Source organism: Manacus candei, unplaced genomic scaffold (assembly GCF_025592945.1).
Source record: "Manacus candei isolate 608988 ecotype Guabito, Panama unplaced genomic scaffold, ASM2559294v1 h1tg000043l, whole genome shotgun sequence".
Classification (NCBI taxonomy): domain Eukaryota; kingdom Metazoa; phylum Chordata; class Aves; order Passeriformes; family Pipridae; genus Manacus; species Manacus candei.
The window spans coordinates 4,004,199-4,022,627 of record NW_026138091.1 but is presented as its reverse complement, the minus strand read 5'-3'; the positions used below and the strand labels follow the sequence as shown (position 1 = coordinate 4,022,627).

Sequence of the window (18,429 nt, the reverse complement as noted above, 5' to 3'; positions counted from 1 at the left end):
AAGACCAAAGGAGTTGCATTCCACATCTATGTTTGTAACTGTGGACAAATGAAAAAACAAGAATTTTCCCTAGATGTACACACGTTGTTTTTTGGGAGCCCCATGCCTTTGTATTTTCTCAGCAAAAGGCTATATATCAGTCTGTACACAGAACTACATGCAGAGAGTAGCATTTGAGAACAAATTAGTAAGTTAATACCTCCCTTGACCTGTATCTGGTCAAGCTATGTTTTAGAAACCTGTCATTACTAATATGAAAAAGAGGTTAATCTAGTAATGTGAAGTTTTAGAATGATGGATGAGTTGAGGGACATGAGCTATTTAACACAGTACCTAGCTGAACCTTCTTATTGTAAGTCTCCAGACTGACAAGAAGCCCAAAGAGAGATGGAGAGGGGTTGGAAACCTCTCACTGCTCCGTTTGAGCAATGACGAAAGTTGGAGGTGAATATAAACAGCCTTAACTCCCATCACTCATGCCTTATGCCATGAGTATTTTGAGTGCTATTTCAACTTAGCTTAAAAGGAGTCAGCCTCATGGCTTCTTACTAGCATGCACCTTAAACCTTTTACGTACCCTCTCCCAGTACTGGCCCTTCAATTTATAGACCAATATTCTCAAAGCTAAGTTGTGTGACTGACTCCCTTGGCTGAGGTTGTTATCTGTACATCAAGAAGGCCAGAACGATGTTCCCGTGCTGTCACACACACAGTGGTACATCCCCCTTTAAGTGGCAGGGCTGGTTAGCCCAACTGCCTGCCACTCACTGCTTTACTGAGAAGGCTTCACGAAAACCTTAAACTGTGAAAGCTGTAACCATTCAATTTTATTTAATTAAAAATGTGATTAAAAATTAAAAATATTTATAAATGACACATACTGTTCCACTGTATTCTAGGCTACTTCTACTCTTGAATCACATCTTTGCCTGAATGTCTCCATGCACTGCTGATGGGAACAACATAACTTAAAAATCAAATGCAGAGAGCGATAGAGGGAAACACTGCCTATCTTACTAATGCCTGATACTGACAGCTTGCATACAAAATCTTAAAAGCACTCAGACACTTCCTTTTGTGCCCACTTTTAAAGGGTTTAATGAAACATACAGAAACTGACATTTTAAACCAGTAGCTTTAGACGTTAGTTTGCTGTGTCAGTTTGTTTCTTTTTTTTTTTTCCCAAATCACATAGCAATAGTTTTCTACCTTTCTGCCTCAAACTTTAGTCAGTAAATAATGAAGGCTATTGTCGGATAATAAAACGTTTTTGTTCTTTGCCCTGTTGTAATAGGTGGGCAGTCAAATATCACCAGAGGAAATATGTGGGAATGCCAGTTATGGAGCAAAATCTTAGTCCTCCTAGGATGTACAAACACAATTAGCAAGTGTATCACCATACTTAAAATTAAGAATAGTTAAGATCACAAACGTTTTTTAGACTGTGCTCACTTCCTTCCAGGGACAGTAGAGCTAAATACAATCCTTCTATAGGAACATATAAGGAAATATAAGGAGTGTATACAGAAGATAGTAAATTCCTTATATTTAAACTAGCAATCGTTAGACAAAATTGGTTTGAGTGACGTAAGATTTCTAGATGTCATAGATTCAGGGAAAACAGATCAGGCATTTCCTCTTGAAGTGAAATGGCTAATACATCCCATTTCATGAAACTCTGCAGAATTGCTTGGCTTATGAAAGAAGTGTAGGACTTGATTTTTATTTTTTTTTCTTTTTTCTTCACTATGGAAAATAAGGCCTTTATCCTGCAAATTGTTATGTATGCATTTAACTTGACGTACAGCATATATTCCTGTAGATTCCACAGGACTGAATGCCGTGGATAGAGACATCTGTAACTACTTACAAGACTGGAGCTAAAGAGCTTCAAAAAAGAAAATGAACAGAGGCAGGTTTTGACGTATGCAAGCAAAATAAGGGGAACAGAGGTGCTTTCAGACATTGATCTACATCCTCGCTGTATATATTAATTCTGTGTTTCTGCAGTCCCTACACGCAAAAGTTTGGGGACAGGTGGAAAAAGTGGGCTGATCCAGTTTTCCAGACCGGGGCTCGCTCCAAGGGCTACTCAAGCGGAGCGTTGCTGTATTACCCCAGGCAGCATTTAACATATCCTTAAAATCCCTCCAGCTGAGGAGCGGGGTTCAGTACTGGCAGTCCTGGGTCCGTGGAGGAACGGCAAAGGGATTTCTGAGAGTTCCAGCCAGAGCTTACGGAACGATTTTTTTCTCGGCATATTAATCCCATCGATTTAAGTAGGAGTGTTTATCCTTTTCTGAGCTCCATCCCCACGTTAGTATGACAGCACTATTGTCGTCCAAACACGTAGTCGGCGGCTTTTTATTAAGTCTCTATAAATACGACACAGTAAGGGCGTTCAATATTTATGTGGCGAGCACACGCATTTGCGTGTAATCCCGGGCAGTCCTGCGGCTCGGAGGCTTTGCAGCCGCCCCGTCCCCGGCGGCTGCCCGGCCCTCGCTCTCCGCCCGCCCCGGCCGGGGCTCCCGCCGCCGCCTCAGCGACCTCCCCCGGAGCCGCCGCGTGTGACACACCGGAGAAAAGCCTCCCTCATCCCCGCGTCGCCCCCGCCTCCCGCCCCCGCCCGCTCCCCCGGGGCGCCGCCGTCACCGCCGGCAGCCGGAGCAGCCGCTGAAGCCGAGGGGCGGCGGGGCTTGCCCGCCTCTCCCCCCTTCCCATCCCTTTCCTTCCTTCGCCTCTCCCCAGTGCCTATATATAGCCGCCTCTGCTCGAGCCAGCCGGGAGACTGCTTTGTACCTGCAGGAGACAGGGAAGAGAAAATAAGGGGAGCCGCGAGGAGCGACTCTCTGGAGCCCGACCCGCTCGCAGGAAGAGGAGGACGGCCCGGCTCACGCCGCTGTCCGGTGCCACCGCTCCGGTGCCGGGCGAGCCCCGCGGGGACGGCCCGACCTGCGCGGCGGCGCCCCCGGGGCGCGCATGGCTCGAGTGCTGCTGGGGCCGGGCGAGGAGCCCGACCCCGGCCCCGGCGACTCGGGACGCGGGGAAAAGAGAGCTCCCTGCGGTCGGCGGTGCTAGCGGGGGGGCCGGGGCGGCAGAGCCCTCCCCCTTGGCGCCGAGGTGTGCTCAGCGGCATGTGCTGAAGTGCCCCGCAGAAGCCGCACAAGTTGCCTGCGCGGCGCGGCCCCGGCGGCCGGACGGCGGAGAGCGCCCGCCGCCTCCTGCCCGACCTGACCCGACCTCGTCCCGTCCCCCCGACCGGGAGCCGCTCCCCAGCCGGGTTCCCGGCGGCCAGGGTGATGCGGCTTGTTGGGAAGTGAGGAGCGGTGCGTCCCACCTGGGCTGAGAGCCCCCCTGCCTCGGAGCCTTCCATGCTTTCGGGGCCCCCTCGGGTGGCGGCGGCCTCGTGGGAGGCGGGAGCGGCGCTGCCGTGATGGCCCTGGAGGAGAAGCGGGAGAAGCGCCCGCCCGTCACCCCCATGATGATCGAGGAGGAGGCCGCCCTGCGGAACGGCAGCCGGGGACTGACGCCGGGACCCTGGGCCGAGGCGGCGGGGCCAAGACCCCGCACCACGGAGCGGCATATCGCCGTGCACAAGCGGCTGGTCCTGGGCTTCGCCGTCTCCATCCTAGCGCTGCTGGCGGTGACCATGATCGCCGTGCTGCTCAGCGTCCGCTTCGAGGAGTGCGGCGCCGCCGCCGACGGCCCGCCGCGGGCCAGCGGCAACGGGAGCCTTTCGGGGGTGGCCCGGCAGCCACCCGGTGCGGGGCAGCCCCCCGGCCAGCCAGAGGAGGAGGCGCGGGGCGGGGAAGCGGCGGAGGAAGAGGAGGAGGAGGAGGAGGAGTGGCAGCGGCGGCAGGAGTTGCCGCCTTGGGCCCGGCCGCGGCTGCCGCGGCACCTGCGGCCGCTGCACTACAACCTGATGCTGAGCGCCTTCATGGAGAACTTCACCTTCAGCGGGGAGGTGAACGTGCAGCTAGAGGTGCGCAACGCCAGCCGGTACATCGTGCTGCATGCCCACCGCATGCACATCGAGGCAGTCCGCGTGGCCGAGGACAAGCTGGCCGGCGGCGTGCGGGTGGCCCGCACCTTCTTTTACCCCCAGACACAGGTGTTCGTCGTGGTCCTCAACCGCAGCCTAGAGGTGCAAAGAAGTTACAACCTCAAGATAATCTACAACGCCCTCATCGAGAACGAACTGCTGGGCTTCTTCCGCAGCTCCTATGTTCTCCACGGCGAGCGAAGGTAGCGGAGCGGCCGCGTCGCCAACTCGGTCCGAAGTTGGCAGCCCCAGCGCCGAACTTCGGGCGGGGCGGCGCTAGGACCCGGCGGCCGCGGAGCTGCCGGGCGGGTGATGCCGCGGGCTCCGCGCCGCCCGGCCCCGGCGGTGCCGCCGAGGGGCGCAGGGCTGTGCCGGCCGCCCGGGCAAGGGCTGCGGCGGGGAGGAGCGGCCGCCAAGTCCGATCGGTCTGTCGGTGAGCACAGGCCGGGCCTGCCGCTGCCGCCGCTCGCTGGGCGTCCCCTTAAGGCTGGCGCTGGCAGGGCGGAGCTGCGGAGGCTCTGGGGGACTGCGAGTCCTTGCCCGCTCCGCGCCACCGGCTGGTGTCGGGAGAGCGTCTGGAGGGCGCCGAGGCTGAGGGGCTGCGTGGGAGCGAGGGGGGCGGGCGGAGCTGCCGCGATCTGCGGGGCGGACCGGGCTGGGCCGTGCGGGAGGCCCGGCCGGGGTTAGCCGGGGCTGCTGGCAGGTGAGCGGAGCGCTCCGCCTGCGCGCCCGCCGGGGCGGGGAAGGCTGCGGGTCAGGAGGTACCCCAGCGCATCTTGGGGACGGACGGGGATAACGAGCCAACTTCCAGGGTGGCAAGAGTGAAGCAGACCATCCGCTCGGTCCCTGTCGGGGCAGGCCCGGAGAGGAGACTCCGAGTCTGTTTAATAAACACTCCGTGTTTGGCTGCCGTGTGCCCTTGTGTGACAGAACTTTGCCAGCAGCGAGACTTCTGTGCTGGTTTGATTTTATTCTATTATCTGAAGCAAAAACGTGGTGGGATGTGATTTCACGTAACGTGAATGCGTTTACACCTCTGCAGCTGAGTCGCTGCAGGTTTACACCCTGTGACCGGGCAAACCTGATTAGTTTTCATGCAGAACAAGATTCAGTATTTACTCATGTTGTTACAGCCCCTTGGGTTCCTGTCGAGGCCCTTGTTATGGTGGGCAAGGTCACTGTGGAGGCCCCCGTTTAGGCAGTTACAGAGGCTTTCTTTTTTAAAGTAGTTTTCTAATCACAGTCAGGCTTTGTAATAGAAAAGAAAGGCGGGATGGGCTTCGTGGTTCTGGCATGGCTTATCATTTTAGAATTAGTTTATTTTTAAGCCATCCTTTCTTGAAACATATGTATGAAACACCTGCAGTGACAGGTTTTCTCTTCCTGAATCTTACTGTTTTATACTGCAAAGTGAAACAAAGAGTTTATAGTTGGAAGAACTGGGCAAAAATACTTAGTCAAACATGAAAAGCATCCTCACCAACTGAATTAAGTCAAAAGTCCTTTTATTAAAACATATTTTTATTACTATGATTACTGAGAGTTTAAACAGTCTGATGTTAGAACTGCAAGCAGAATTGAAATTAAGTTTTTGCAATTTGTCATCAAAGTGAAATAAAATGGAAATTTGAAAAAGCATGGTTGTAGGAAAAGATGCGGATAAAATGCCTGTTATCACGGATGATTGAATGACTAGGACAGTTGGGAGTTCTTACAGACCTGTATGGAAATAGGCAAATCAGAAAACAAAATACTGTTAACAGCAGGAGGTATAATTCACTTTACAAATCCAAGAAGTTATTTAAGCAGATATTACTCTTGTGTATTTAGACTTTGTATAGGAGTAATTGAAATGTCGAATAGGTGCGGCAGTGACATTTTTCCAGAGTTACTGTACTATGCTTCAATACAGATTCCCTAATTAAGATTTAAGAACCACCAACAACAAAAAAAGGTCCTTTCACTTTTTCAGTCATCAGAGTAATTTAAGACACAGGGTGGAAGGCAATATAAAATGCATTTCCCAGTATTCTGTGTGTAACTTTTCAGATATGGATTGCTTTGTTTTTAATACACTAAGTATAGTCATACAAGATCTAAGGATAGATACCTTACCTTATGTAAGGTAGCATTGCTATATTGAAATCAATAGCATGTGTTTTCTTTACATCAGTTCATTTATATTTCTTTCTGTAAAATGTTTTTAAAACTGTAATCATTGTGTGGTTATAGTTTCAGGTGTTAAATAGAAGTAGTGTTTTTCAACTGGCACAGGCTTAATGACTCACTGTAGTATAAAGTGAATAATACGCATTCTAAAGCAGGGAACTTCTTTGATCAAAGCGTGCTTTTACAATGTAACAATTTACATTTTTATTAATAACCCATTTTTTAATGTAATACATATAACCATTTGTGGTCCTTAAATGTGGACAATTTCTATTGTGGTAGACAGACAGGCTTCTTGCGTGCTCTGGGAGAGTTTGATGTTCCAGCAGGGCATTAGCTTTTGACATCTTTGTATCTGATTAAAATACAGTAGCTGCATTGCTATAAAAGGGTCCAAACCATCATTTTCTTCCCTTTTCTTGTACATGTTTTTTTTCCCTAAAGTTAGTTTCTGTGGTCTTCACAGGTGAAAGTCATAAATCAGTCTGAAATGTTGAGAGCTGCATAAAAACAGCTTCTGACTTAAGTCTTTTCTACTGTATTTGAGATGTAAAATGCAAGTGATATGCTACAAATTTGCTTAGCGTTATGTGCCAGAATTTACTGGCACATAATACAGACATATAATACAGAGGTAATGTAGAGTACTGTAAAAATATGCAGGCATATTTAAGTGAACATCAAACTGTGGCATAAATGAAAAGGAAAAAAATTCTTACATCACAGAAACAAAACAAACGGACATATTTTTTTGTCTTGTAACAACTAAGATGTCAAAATAGATAGGTTGTTGAGGAAATGTCTTCCTTTAATAGATGAGATGGGATTAAAACAACTGTGAAGTACTGCTGTGGGTATGCTGAGAAAACAGGCTGCAAGCCTGTTATTCCCTAAAGTAAAACTTTTTATGGTCATATTTTTGGGAATTGGAGAAAGAAATGTTGGTGCCCAGAGTAGTGTGTAAAGAGATGGATGAAATACTCGGCTTGCTCTTCAGTTTTATTATGGTATAGAAGTTTGTTTGTTTTACTTGAACACAGAGAGGAGTAGATAAACAGAGACAATGTTTTGACTTTAGTTTCTTTGGGTTTTTTAAGTATAAATGTTTAGTTTTTGGGAAGCAGTTTTAACTTTTTGTTTGTTTTGCTTTATGGCACAACAAGCAAATTGATGTTTGATACTAATGCTCGTGTTATAAATATCACCGTTATTGGTAGTTGATGTATTTTTAGTATGAAATATTGACCACCCAGTGTTTGCCCAGTTACAGCTATGTGGATATATATCTACCTGTCTGAGAGAATACAGATGATGAAGCGTTTACGAGGGTTATCAAGTTACCAGGATTTATTACCTGGTGAAGAGATTGTTTCAATGGCCTAATGAGTATTAAATATAAAAGTATTAAAGAGGGAGGCTGGGGAGGGGGGACAAGGGAAAGATTCCTTATTTGGAGAGTGTCACAGTATAAATGGTGTTCCCCGAGTATACATTTACATGTACGTTGGAGCTCATTAAAATTGTTAATTTCAGAGGAAAGTTCATCATTCTTGCTTTATTAATAACAGGCCAATACAGTTTTCCATGCTCACTTGAGGCTTCTGTTGATGTCTGTAGCTACTTAGAGTGTGCCTAGAATGCAGAATCAGGTCCACTTGAAATACTTTGTATATAAATTAAGTTGCTTTGCTTCATTTAATTGGCTGATTTGGCTTTGTTGCACTAGTACAAATCCACTGATAATATGGAATTTTTCTGAATTAACACTAGAATACCTGGCACCAAATTTTAACCTTAGATTTAGCAGCCTTGTGCAGAGTTATGGTTTTAGTAATCCATGTTTTGTAACGAGACAAGAAAAATGTGGTACGATGAATTCCTTCAATAAGTACTAGCCAAAAAAGGCTTTTATTTTAGACTGATCATAAATGCTTCAGCGGTGGAAAAATTTTTCAAATTTTTAAAAAATTATCCTTATTTGAAAGAGATGATAATTCACTGGAAAACATATATCTAGTTCTACCAGGTGCAGATGCACTATAGCAAGAAAAAAGTGTAATGTTTCAATAAATTTATTTCTTCATTTTCTCCAAAATATGTGTAAAACCCAAGAAGTTTTAGAAAAAGTTAATTAGATACTTCACTTTCTGTATGGGCTACCTATTTTCTTCCTCAGTGTTAGAGGGTATCACATTGCAAAATAATGGTTATAGACTGATTAATAATAGGTGCCACCGTTTTCATTATATCAAAATTGTCCACCCATCCTCTTCCCTCAGAGGAATAACAGATGATTAGTCAGCCTCTAAAATTTTGATAAATGTTTGCCTGGTATCTAAAATTGCATGGTTATTTCCACTGAGGGAACCTTGGAACGTAAGACATGAATCAATACTACTTAAAAAGCCTATGTGTGTGCTACCTTTACAGTTACATAGTTGGCCTATGGTAATTTTTTCCTTCTGCATGCCTCTAGAAAATACTTTTATCAAACCCCATAATTCAACCTTTGAAGCGTAACTTCTTGTTTCTGCAAAAAGATTGTTGCACATGGGTTTTCTCTTTATGTATAAAGAGAAAGTTTCTACCCAGAAAGTCTTCTTTTCTATATCTGGGTTAAAATCTCTTTAGTTCCAAAGTACACAGTTACAGATTTTATTGTCAAGCTAAAGCCTTCCCATTCTCTACAATGGCATAATAAATACCTTTTTCTCCTTTAGAGATCTTTTAATAATTTGACTCTTTAACTGAAAATATTTATTTCTTCTCTATAAAATACTCCAGAAAAGAAAACCACATGTAGAAGAGCAGTGAAATAGTCTGTGCTTGTTTAATCATTTACTTACATTTGTAATTCGGCAAAGCTCACAGAATTGTTTTTGGACGTGCACAGACGCAGCAGTGCTGTATAGCACTGTGTCCCAGGCCTGTGTGCAGCCGATACAGAAGTAATCAGCAGTGGAAAACAATGACCCTCCTGCGTGCACTGTGTGACCGTAAGTTCTCATGCCCAAAGAAAGGCAAAGTGCCCTGTCAGTCTCTCAGGGCAGAGTGAACTCCCCAAAGGCTGTTAAATCCTGGTTTGAACTGAGGACTGTGCTTGTTTTATATTGTATAACCACTAGTGGCTCACTTTTTTCCCCACATATTGATGAAAAATGCTGCTAGAATCTGAAGTTTGATAAAAGACAAGGAGTTATTTATTTAACGTCATTGTGGTGTCTGCAAATTTGTATGAAATTTGTTACTTTATATCAAGTGCATTACAGTAGAGGTAGCAAGAAAGTGATAAAGCAGTGTACAAACAGTTGTTTGAACTGTTTTCACCAGTTATACAGTTGTACTTTTTCCCCCCTCTAAACCACAATAGTGAAGCAATGTCTTATTTGGTATGTTTATGAATCAAGTGCTGGGCACAGTTAGTAATTACTTTTTATTTTTGTTTGCTGCTTTTCTAGGTTTCTTGCTGTTACACAGTTTTCTCCTACTCACGCCAGAAAAGCCTTTCCTTGCTTTGATGAGCCCATCTACAAGGCCACTTTCAAAATCAGTATCAGACATCAAGCAACTTACTTGTCTTTGTCCAACATGCCAGTTGAAACTTCTGTTTTTGAAGAAGATGGATGGGTTACAGATCACTTTTCACAGACCCCTCTTATGTCCACGTATTACCTAGCTTGGGCAGTGTGCAATTTTACATACCGGGAAACTGTCACCAAGAGTGGAGTAGTTGTAAGTATTTCTAATAGATCAAACACATTTCACTACTTTGAAAACCCTCACTTTTTACAGGGGATCATACCATCAAGTACTTAAAGTATTTTCTTGATTAGCATTTCTAAAATTTGCTAGTCTATTTAATGATGGTGTGTATTGTTTGTGACCTTTTCTGGAGGTTTGTCTCAAGTTTTTGGTTTGTCTTGGGCTTTTCGTAACTGCTTAACTTAGTAGGTGTGGTTGTCTGACGAAATTTTAAGCTTTTAAATATGCCATTTCACTTCACTTTGGTTTTCTTGGGAAGTTTTGTCTTGTTTTTCCTGTAGCCTTTTCAATACCAGTGTTCATGAGACTATTTATTAAAAGAAAGCAGTAGTACTGAGTTAAGAAAGTAGTAGGGTTTCCAGTCTCCTTCCTTCAGTACTGACATGTTCTATGGTTTGCTGTGTGCTAGCTCAGGAGGCTGATACAGTAATCTCTTAGATCTCTTGCTCAGAAGCAGGACTTTGCAACCCACCTGCTTCCTGAGGTTGATGGAAGCACTAATTTTCTGAAGCCATTGTTTCCTAATATGGCATGGTTCCGGGAGTTATACTATGACCTTTGTTTATGTCAGTTTTGGTTTTGTGTACAAATATCAAGCTCAAAACTGTATAACAAGCCAAAACATACCTGAGAAATGCTGTCAGCTTAATAGAATATTCCACAGAGCTGTCATCTTGATTTTTCAGGTGAACATACAGAGAAATTCTTCCTTCTTAGTTACTGTGAATAACAAAACAGAGCTAGTTCTGGAAGCAGAGGACTAGACAGCAGTTTGATCTGTGCACCTGAGCAAAGGGATGTTCACCTTATAGTTTTGCAAATGCTGTATGACTTTGTTCTGTAGCGTGGGGGCATGAGGAAGGCCTGCAGGCTGATCATATTGGGAAACAAATCCTTAAACACTTTGAGCCAGCCTAAGCATTGTGCTACTGTGGAGGGAGCTGATCCCATCTTCTCTGAACCAAAGGTATTCTTTACCTTCCTTGTACCAGCCTTCACCTCTGTACAGCCATATGATCTGGCTGAAAACTGACCTGAAAAATAAATGAAAATGTGGTCAGTTTTCAACCAAAACACATCTCTAATCCAGTTTTTTTTTTATGCAAATGCCAGAGCCCTAGCATGGATTTAAGGTTGTGCTGATGGAAGGTGGACCCAGGAAACCCCTCTGCATTGGCATCTCTCATTTAGGCCATACTGAAGGGGTCAGCAAATAAGTCTTGTTTTTGTCACTGAAACAGCTGGATAGGACACTGGGGGTCTTTCACTCCTCTTCAGCCTTTTCATACCATGACTGGCAGACTATGACACTACTCTCTGGCCCCACAAAAGGAGGAAGCGTGACTAGGAAGTGGTTCTTTGAGGTGCTTTAACCTATGAGTACAAGGATATGGGAACTGCCAAGGCCATGCTTGCAATCCTCATGTTACCTCCGATGGCTGAAAGGCTTAGAGTTTGTGGTTTGGATTTTTGGTGGGGTTTTGGGGTTATTTATTGTGGTCAACCCATGACATGTATTTATTTATTTATTTTTCTGGGTTGTTTCTCTTGTCAGTACAGTGGGTTAATTTAGAAAAGGAACTCAAAAGTGCCAAGGTAAAGAAATAAGGAAGGAGAAGTGGATGCCTGGTTCTTAGTCTTGCTTCCAGCAGATTAAATATTTGTACGATTTCTATTGCTCTTGGGATGAGAAACTGGTTGCCTCTGACTTTGTAATACTCATAGAATCATAGAATGGTTTGGGTTGGAAGGGACCAGAAAGACCATCTAGTTCCAGCCCCCCCTACCATGGGCAGCGACAATTTCCACTAGATCAGGTTGCTCAAAAGCCCCATCCTTAAGCACATCCACAGATGGGGTGTTCACAGCTTTTGTGGGCAACCCATTCAAGTGTCTCACCACCCTTACAGTAAAGAATTTCTTCGTAATATCTAATCATACCCTCTTTCAGTTTGAAACTGTTACTCCTCGTCCTATCACTACACTCACTGATAAGGAAGAGTGTTCACTGGCCTGGCAGAACAGGGTAGAGGTATCAGGCTGTTTCTCACTTGTTTTCAACTGGTATGGGAACAGGCTTCAATTCAGGTAGGATTTAATAATTTTCATTGTAATGTACTTCACCTGGTGAATGATTTAGCCTGAAGCTAAGAATGCCTGCTAGTTTTCGACTTTAGAAAACACTGAGGGCTCTAATATGGAAGTTGTTTGATGTATACTCTGGTAGGTAGGTCTCGTGTTCCTTCGGCTCTAATATAGAGTAATGCTTGCAAGTTTTTGCTACATAATGCTACCTTGTTATCTCACTCTGAAGTGTCTTGGGCACATCGGAGAACCAGCTGCAAGCACTTTGGCTTTCAACATTAGTGTCAGCAACTGTATGAAACGTGGGGGATGGACCTTAGGACCATCGTTAGTTTGAAACATAAAACCTACTTTCTCTTTAACTAATTTTCTTGTAGTGTTGTTCAGAGCTCATATCCTGCAGACTTTTGCTGCTTGAATATGTTTGGTAACCTGAAGACAGAGGCACATTCGTGCCTTATAGATACCAGTTGATAACTTTCTGCCGCTCTTGTGTCTGGAAAAACTGGTCTCATGACTTCAGGTTTAACACAGATCTGAAGAGAAAATCCAAGTATTTTTTTGTTAGGAATTTGTGGCTACTAGAGCTTGATAGTTATGCTTGACTCTCTTGATTCAGCGCATGTAGGACATACGTATATACTCCACCAACTTGATAGTATCACTTTACAGAATTATGTCAACAATTATGCAAATTAGTATGTTAATCTTTGCAAGGACTTGAAGACCAAAAGCCTACGTAGATTGAGAGAGTTTGAGGTTGTTTGGTTAGTCTAGAGTTTTAGCTCTTGTTTTTCATAATATACCTCTGTGACAGGGACATTACTGCCCAAGAATACCAGAACAGTTCACGCTGGGTTATTGGTTAAATATATCCTGCTATTTTTCAGTCCATTTGGGATCTGATCATCTTTAATCATGGTTCAGTTTTGTTGGAAGAGTATTTTTTAAGGTATGAACTCACAACGAGCACTTTAGTTCAGAACTGTGTCCTTTCAGATGAATTGCTGAGGTAATCCATCTCTTTGAGTCTCTTATGTTGCAGTACCAGGAGTTCATGGACACTACTGGCTGAATTTGAAAATAGCTGAATCCTTGCACATGCAATTTTCAACTTCTTGGTTTCCTTCAAAGCTGCTTTTTCATTAAAATACAGTTACTCCCATGGCAGTTAATATAAATGTATAATAAGAGTAAGTTTGCTTCTGAAAATGAATGGATTTTCAGGAAAATTAAAAAACCTTCAATTGAAGCATCATGATAAGCAATTTCTTGCATTGGTGAATCTTTCTTCAATTCAATTAAGGCAATATATATTTATTTTTTAGACATATTGTAGACATCTAAAAGGCTTCACACTGCATATACTTTTGCTTTTCTTTTGGCACGTCCCTAAACCTGGTTTTGATTCACAAAACATTTGGGGGCAGGGGGCCGTCCTTTCAAATTTTGACAGCTTGCTAATGATTAAAATCTCACCTCTTTTCCAGCTGACCAGTATTAATAAAATGCTGTGGTTAAGAGTGTATAAACTCTGAGAGGAACAGAATTAACTGTGAGATTAAAAGCAGATTTGTTCCTCAAAACTGCTTAACTGTTAGCTGTTCAGTTTTTCAAAGACCTCAAAATTAGTTAAAACCTAAGTGTGACATTCAGTACAAGTCAAGTTATAAATAGAAACTGACTTTTGGAAAGCTTAGGTAGCCAATCAAAACAGTAGTTTTCCCATATCCTGTATAATTCTTGGAGACATGAAGATGTTCTATATTTCATACACTAAAATTAATTTAGAATTAAGACAAACAGTTATCTTCTAGGAGCACAGCTCAGGGGACGTAAATCATTAGCATAACTCTTTAGTCCATATGGATCTGATCAGAATCCCATCCAGAGTAGGTAATTTAAAAGCAGAACTGCCTTTTCTGTATGCATTACAGATATATAATATGTTTTTTAGATTAATCTGAGATTACAGGAAATCACTGCAACTGCTTTTGTCTTTGGGCAGGGGCTTTGTTTATGTGGAAAGGGTTGTGGTGCAGTCATCTATGTTGCTGTGGTCTAGGGAGCAGTATAGTTCTACCAGGGTAGTGCCTGAGGTAATGTGGTATTGAGAGAGGAGGGATACCTTTACAAGCAAGCTTAGCTGATCATTGTATGGCTCTAGCAGGTGTGAGCTGTAGTTGGTGAAAATCATGGGATCTGTGTCATCTTTGCACAGTATGATAATCCAGAAAACACCACGTACCTCCATGTATTTGCTTGGTTCTACTCTTACGTTGCATTTCCTAATCATACCTCTTATATATATTCTTTCTCAATAATTCTTGAAAGGAAAACATTGCTGGCTGAATTGTATTGTATGTTACATCATCTCTGTGTCTCTTTCTTTCATTGTTGTCTTTATCTGTGGTTTCAATTCACCAGGCCTTTTCCTACTACTGTTGCTTTATTTTTTCCCCTGTTTGGATTAATTTTTACGGTACTTCATGTTTAGCTGTGCTTCTGTTCTTCAAAGCCTCTGTTTCTCATTCCTTTGTCAGGTGAACATGGAAACTCACTATATCCTGCATGGCTTTTCACTGTCTCGTAAGTTATTTTAATTCCTTTTTTTCCCTGCTAATTCTTTCTCTTTTCAGTTAGTGGAAGGAGTGGGCACTCAGGGACAAAGAACAGTGTATCAATTGAGATGAACATAGTGCTGGAAAGAGATGTCTTGGGGTGATTCCCAGTCTACCATTCTTTTTTGCTGTGGATGGGATGTGAAGATAGGTATGGAAATAAAATGCCAACTGGCAGCTCTGAAGTGTTTCTCTTGTCAGGGGGAGTATCTGCTAAAAAAAAAGTGCGTGGAAAGGAGTGGAATCAGGAGGAATTCTGGGTGCAGGGGTTTAAAGAGACAAGTGCAGACAGTGCCAGAGCAGATGGGAATGAGCAGCTGTGAAAGAAAGTGGCTATCTGGCTGGGTGGTGGTGAGTGGGAGGAGGAATGTGGATGGAACACAGTGCCTTAAGAAGAATTTTGTGTGATTTCACGTTTCCTACTCCTGCTTCTATTCCAAAATGGTTGCAGCATGTGCTGCAGGGCTGCCTGACAGCAGCTGGGTCAGCTGCTCAGGGCGGGACCTCCGCTGTCTGACTGAGCCCCTGTGCATTCCATTTTGAAGAGACCACTACAAGCTGGTATGTCTTGCTTTCAGCAGTATTAAACATTACTGTAGAGTCATCACTGCGGAGTAATTTGCCATAATACAGAAAAAGACCTTGAGGCTAAGGAAGTTCTTATGATAAGAATCATACCACAATAAGGCCAACCTTTATTGCACTGCTTTTATTTTGTTATTACTTTATCTAAGATGTAATTAGAGATCACAAGCTCCTGATTAAAGATCTTACTTCAATACTTTGCAGTACATTTAAGTCTTATTCTGGCCAATCAGGAGGAGCTCTAATAATTTGGCTAAAGGAAAATAAGATAATTACTGTTTCCATAGTGCTCTCTGGCTTAAAGATAGCCTGCATAAATGTCCTGGCACTGAATTACCTCAAGCGTGTGCTTGGGGGCTCACTTGCTTTGGCTCAGTATCACACAAAAAGGTATAGTGGTCTCAAAAATGGGATCCATGCAGTAATAGTTGCTTGATTCTGCACAAGTGAAAAATAATTTTTATCCAGGAAGGGCTAGTGAACAGAGTCAAATAAGCAGACTTAGATCAGAATTGGTGCATGTCCAACAGCTCGTGTTGGTTTAGTTTCAGCACCATGGGAGACCATGGTTTTATCCATGTCTTTAAGACAGGATGACTGGAAGTAGTATAGTGTTTCTAGCAATCCATGAGATGCTGGGCAGCTGTGCTGGGCATTCCCTCATCTGCAGTGTGGGGGTCAGTCTGAGGAGACTAACAAGCTGACTTTTATAAATAGTCTAAAAAAAAGAAAAAAACCCAGGTTGAACACCAAAATACCTTTTTTCCCAGCGAGTTTTGTCATTTGTTAGTTCCTAGAAACTGATATTTTCATTTTTTTCTTTCTAAAATAATAACCATGTTTTGTGCAGTTCATTCTGTAGGTTTTAGAAAATTATTTGAAAAATGTATTAATATTTTTATTTAATAGGAATGACCTCAAAACCAGGCAATTTGTCTCAGCTAATGACAACCTGGATTAAAGGCCTAAGGCTCTTCCTTAGGCCCTCTCTTCAGCTGCTGGTTAGTGACTGCCAGCAAAGTCTCTTCATCAGTTATTATTTATTAATCAGTATGGAAGCAATTATACATGAGATAATTCTTGTGGGTGAGCATATTGGTTACAGCAGAATGAATAAGCTATCAAAAGTAGGATTAGTCCTCAATTAAAATTAAGTTTTCTTCCTCCGCAGCCTGAATTTAGTACAGCTCCAGAGTTGTGCTCTACTTTCAAAGCCCAGCAAAGTAACTTTTGTTAGCCCATCACTTACCACTGGGAGGCCACACGTGTATCTGATAGACAGGTAACAGCTAACACAGGAAACACCAGGCATATTTCTGAAGCCTATGCAGACTTGTAATGTTTAATCTTTATGTGTTCTCAAATGTCATAGTGATATGACGATGCCCATTCATTTTTGGTCTTTATTACAAATGTCCCAGTCTTACCTTCCCCAGAATAGTTTTCATCAAACAGTTAAAAAAAAAAAATGCATGTTACAAAGAATGTGTTGGGAAGTACGTGATTATGTTGAGCTAGAAAAGCACACACACACATATGAACGTGGATAGGTGTGTTTGTGCTTTCTTTTACTTGTATGAAATTTTCTTTGTAGTAACAACAAAGGCTGGTTCTACAAGTATCTTTTACTCAGTTCAGTACTTACTATTGTGAATTATTTTAGTTATGTGGGAAACTGTAATGAAATACAATAATAATCCAAAGAAATCGTAGCCTTTTCAGATTGACCACATCAGTATTTGTTTATCCATTCTGCTTCAGGTTTATATATTGAAAATGACTTCTAGTTTATTAATTTTTAAATACTATAGCTACAAAATGTGCTACAAACAAACAAAACCCTATGTGATCAGCATCCATGCTAAACTGAATATGCCAGGGAATCTGTTAAAAACATAAATTGCAAACTTGCAATCCATTGTTATTGATTTCTGGTTGAATTTGCAAGTCGAATATGCTAGGAAAACACTGAACATGCATTGTGCTTACTACTTTAAAAAAATTCTCTCCGTCAGCACTTGTAGTACATGCTGTATTTAAATGTGATATTTGTTTTATTAACATAAGTGCCCGGCTGCAGTCTGCAAATAATACTATTGAATTGAAAGACTTGAGTTTGGGAACATTGTTTTGTTTTGGTTTTGGCTAGGAAGATCACCTGTAAGTGTCTGGGGGCAGTGGTGTACTTCGTATGTAGTAACAAGAAGACTGTCAAAAAGCAAAATCAGTTTCTTAATTTGTGGCTATTTTGTAGGTTTATAGCTTGCCTGCATTAATAGTGAGGAGAATGAGAGAGGCAGAACATGTGATTCTTGGCCTGATGGTTGTCAGAACAGCATCCTAATCGTAATTCTGTACATTCAGGAACAGTTCAGCCTGTAGTTGCTTCATCTGAGGTCTCTGCTGGCTAATAAAAAGAAAGAAAGGTCTGAGACTCTTAGTACTTTCCACTCCTTCCCAGCTATTTGCCCAGAGTAAAGTAGTGTGAAGTGTCTGCAGTTCCTCCCATTTTCAGCATTACAAGTAGGGGAAGGAGTGAGATGTAAAGGAGAGACTATCTTTCCTTTTCCTTTCGTGTGCTAATGAGCATATGCTTAGTAGTATGTACTGTGACAATACAACTCACAGTAAAGACTGAACACCCGAGCTGTGCTCTGCTGTTTGTACTATGTTGTTTCATGTCTCCTTATGCCTCTTATATTCTGCTGTCATATTTGACTTCATTAACTTATTTGTTATGATCTCTGTCCTTGTCATCGACATGAATTCTGCTTTCTGGCTATTAACATGTTTCCATAAGAGTCATGCTCTTGCTATAAAAGCAAAAACAAGTGCCACATAATCTGTAGGAGGTATCTTACTCCAGAACAACGTAAAGGTTAACACTTTCCTGCACTAGCCTGAACATCTGTCAGTCAAAGCAGTGTTATCCTGTATACCTACTGTAGTAACTGCACAATGTGCAGTGAAAATGGATTACTGAGGCAGGTGACTTAGTTGACATCCAGTTGAGTGACAGATAACACTATTCTTGAGGGAGGAGAGTGATGTGTACTTTTATTTGTTTATAGACTTGTGTCTCCTCCAGGGTTTAGCTAAGTTTTAATCATATTTTTCATACAGGAACAAGAAACTTAGCCTGTTTTTATAGCCAGTGGTAGG

The 18,429-nt window shown here is 42.9% G+C and overlaps 1 protein-coding gene across 1 annotated transcript in view; it reads left to right on the top strand.

Moving 5' to 3' along the window:
- Positions 1-3,436: 3,436 nt before the first annotated feature.
- Positions 3,437-18,429, top strand: part of TRHDE (thyrotropin releasing hormone degrading enzyme) — a 201,578-nt gene continuing 186,585 nt past the window's right edge. Inside the window, exons 1-2 of the mRNA XM_051795952.1 lie at positions 3,437-4,248; positions 9,673-9,946. Of these exons, the coding sequence (XP_051651912.1) occupies positions 3,437-4,248; positions 9,673-9,946 (1,086 nt within the window). The remainder of the gene's footprint in view (positions 4,249-9,672; positions 9,947-18,429) is intronic.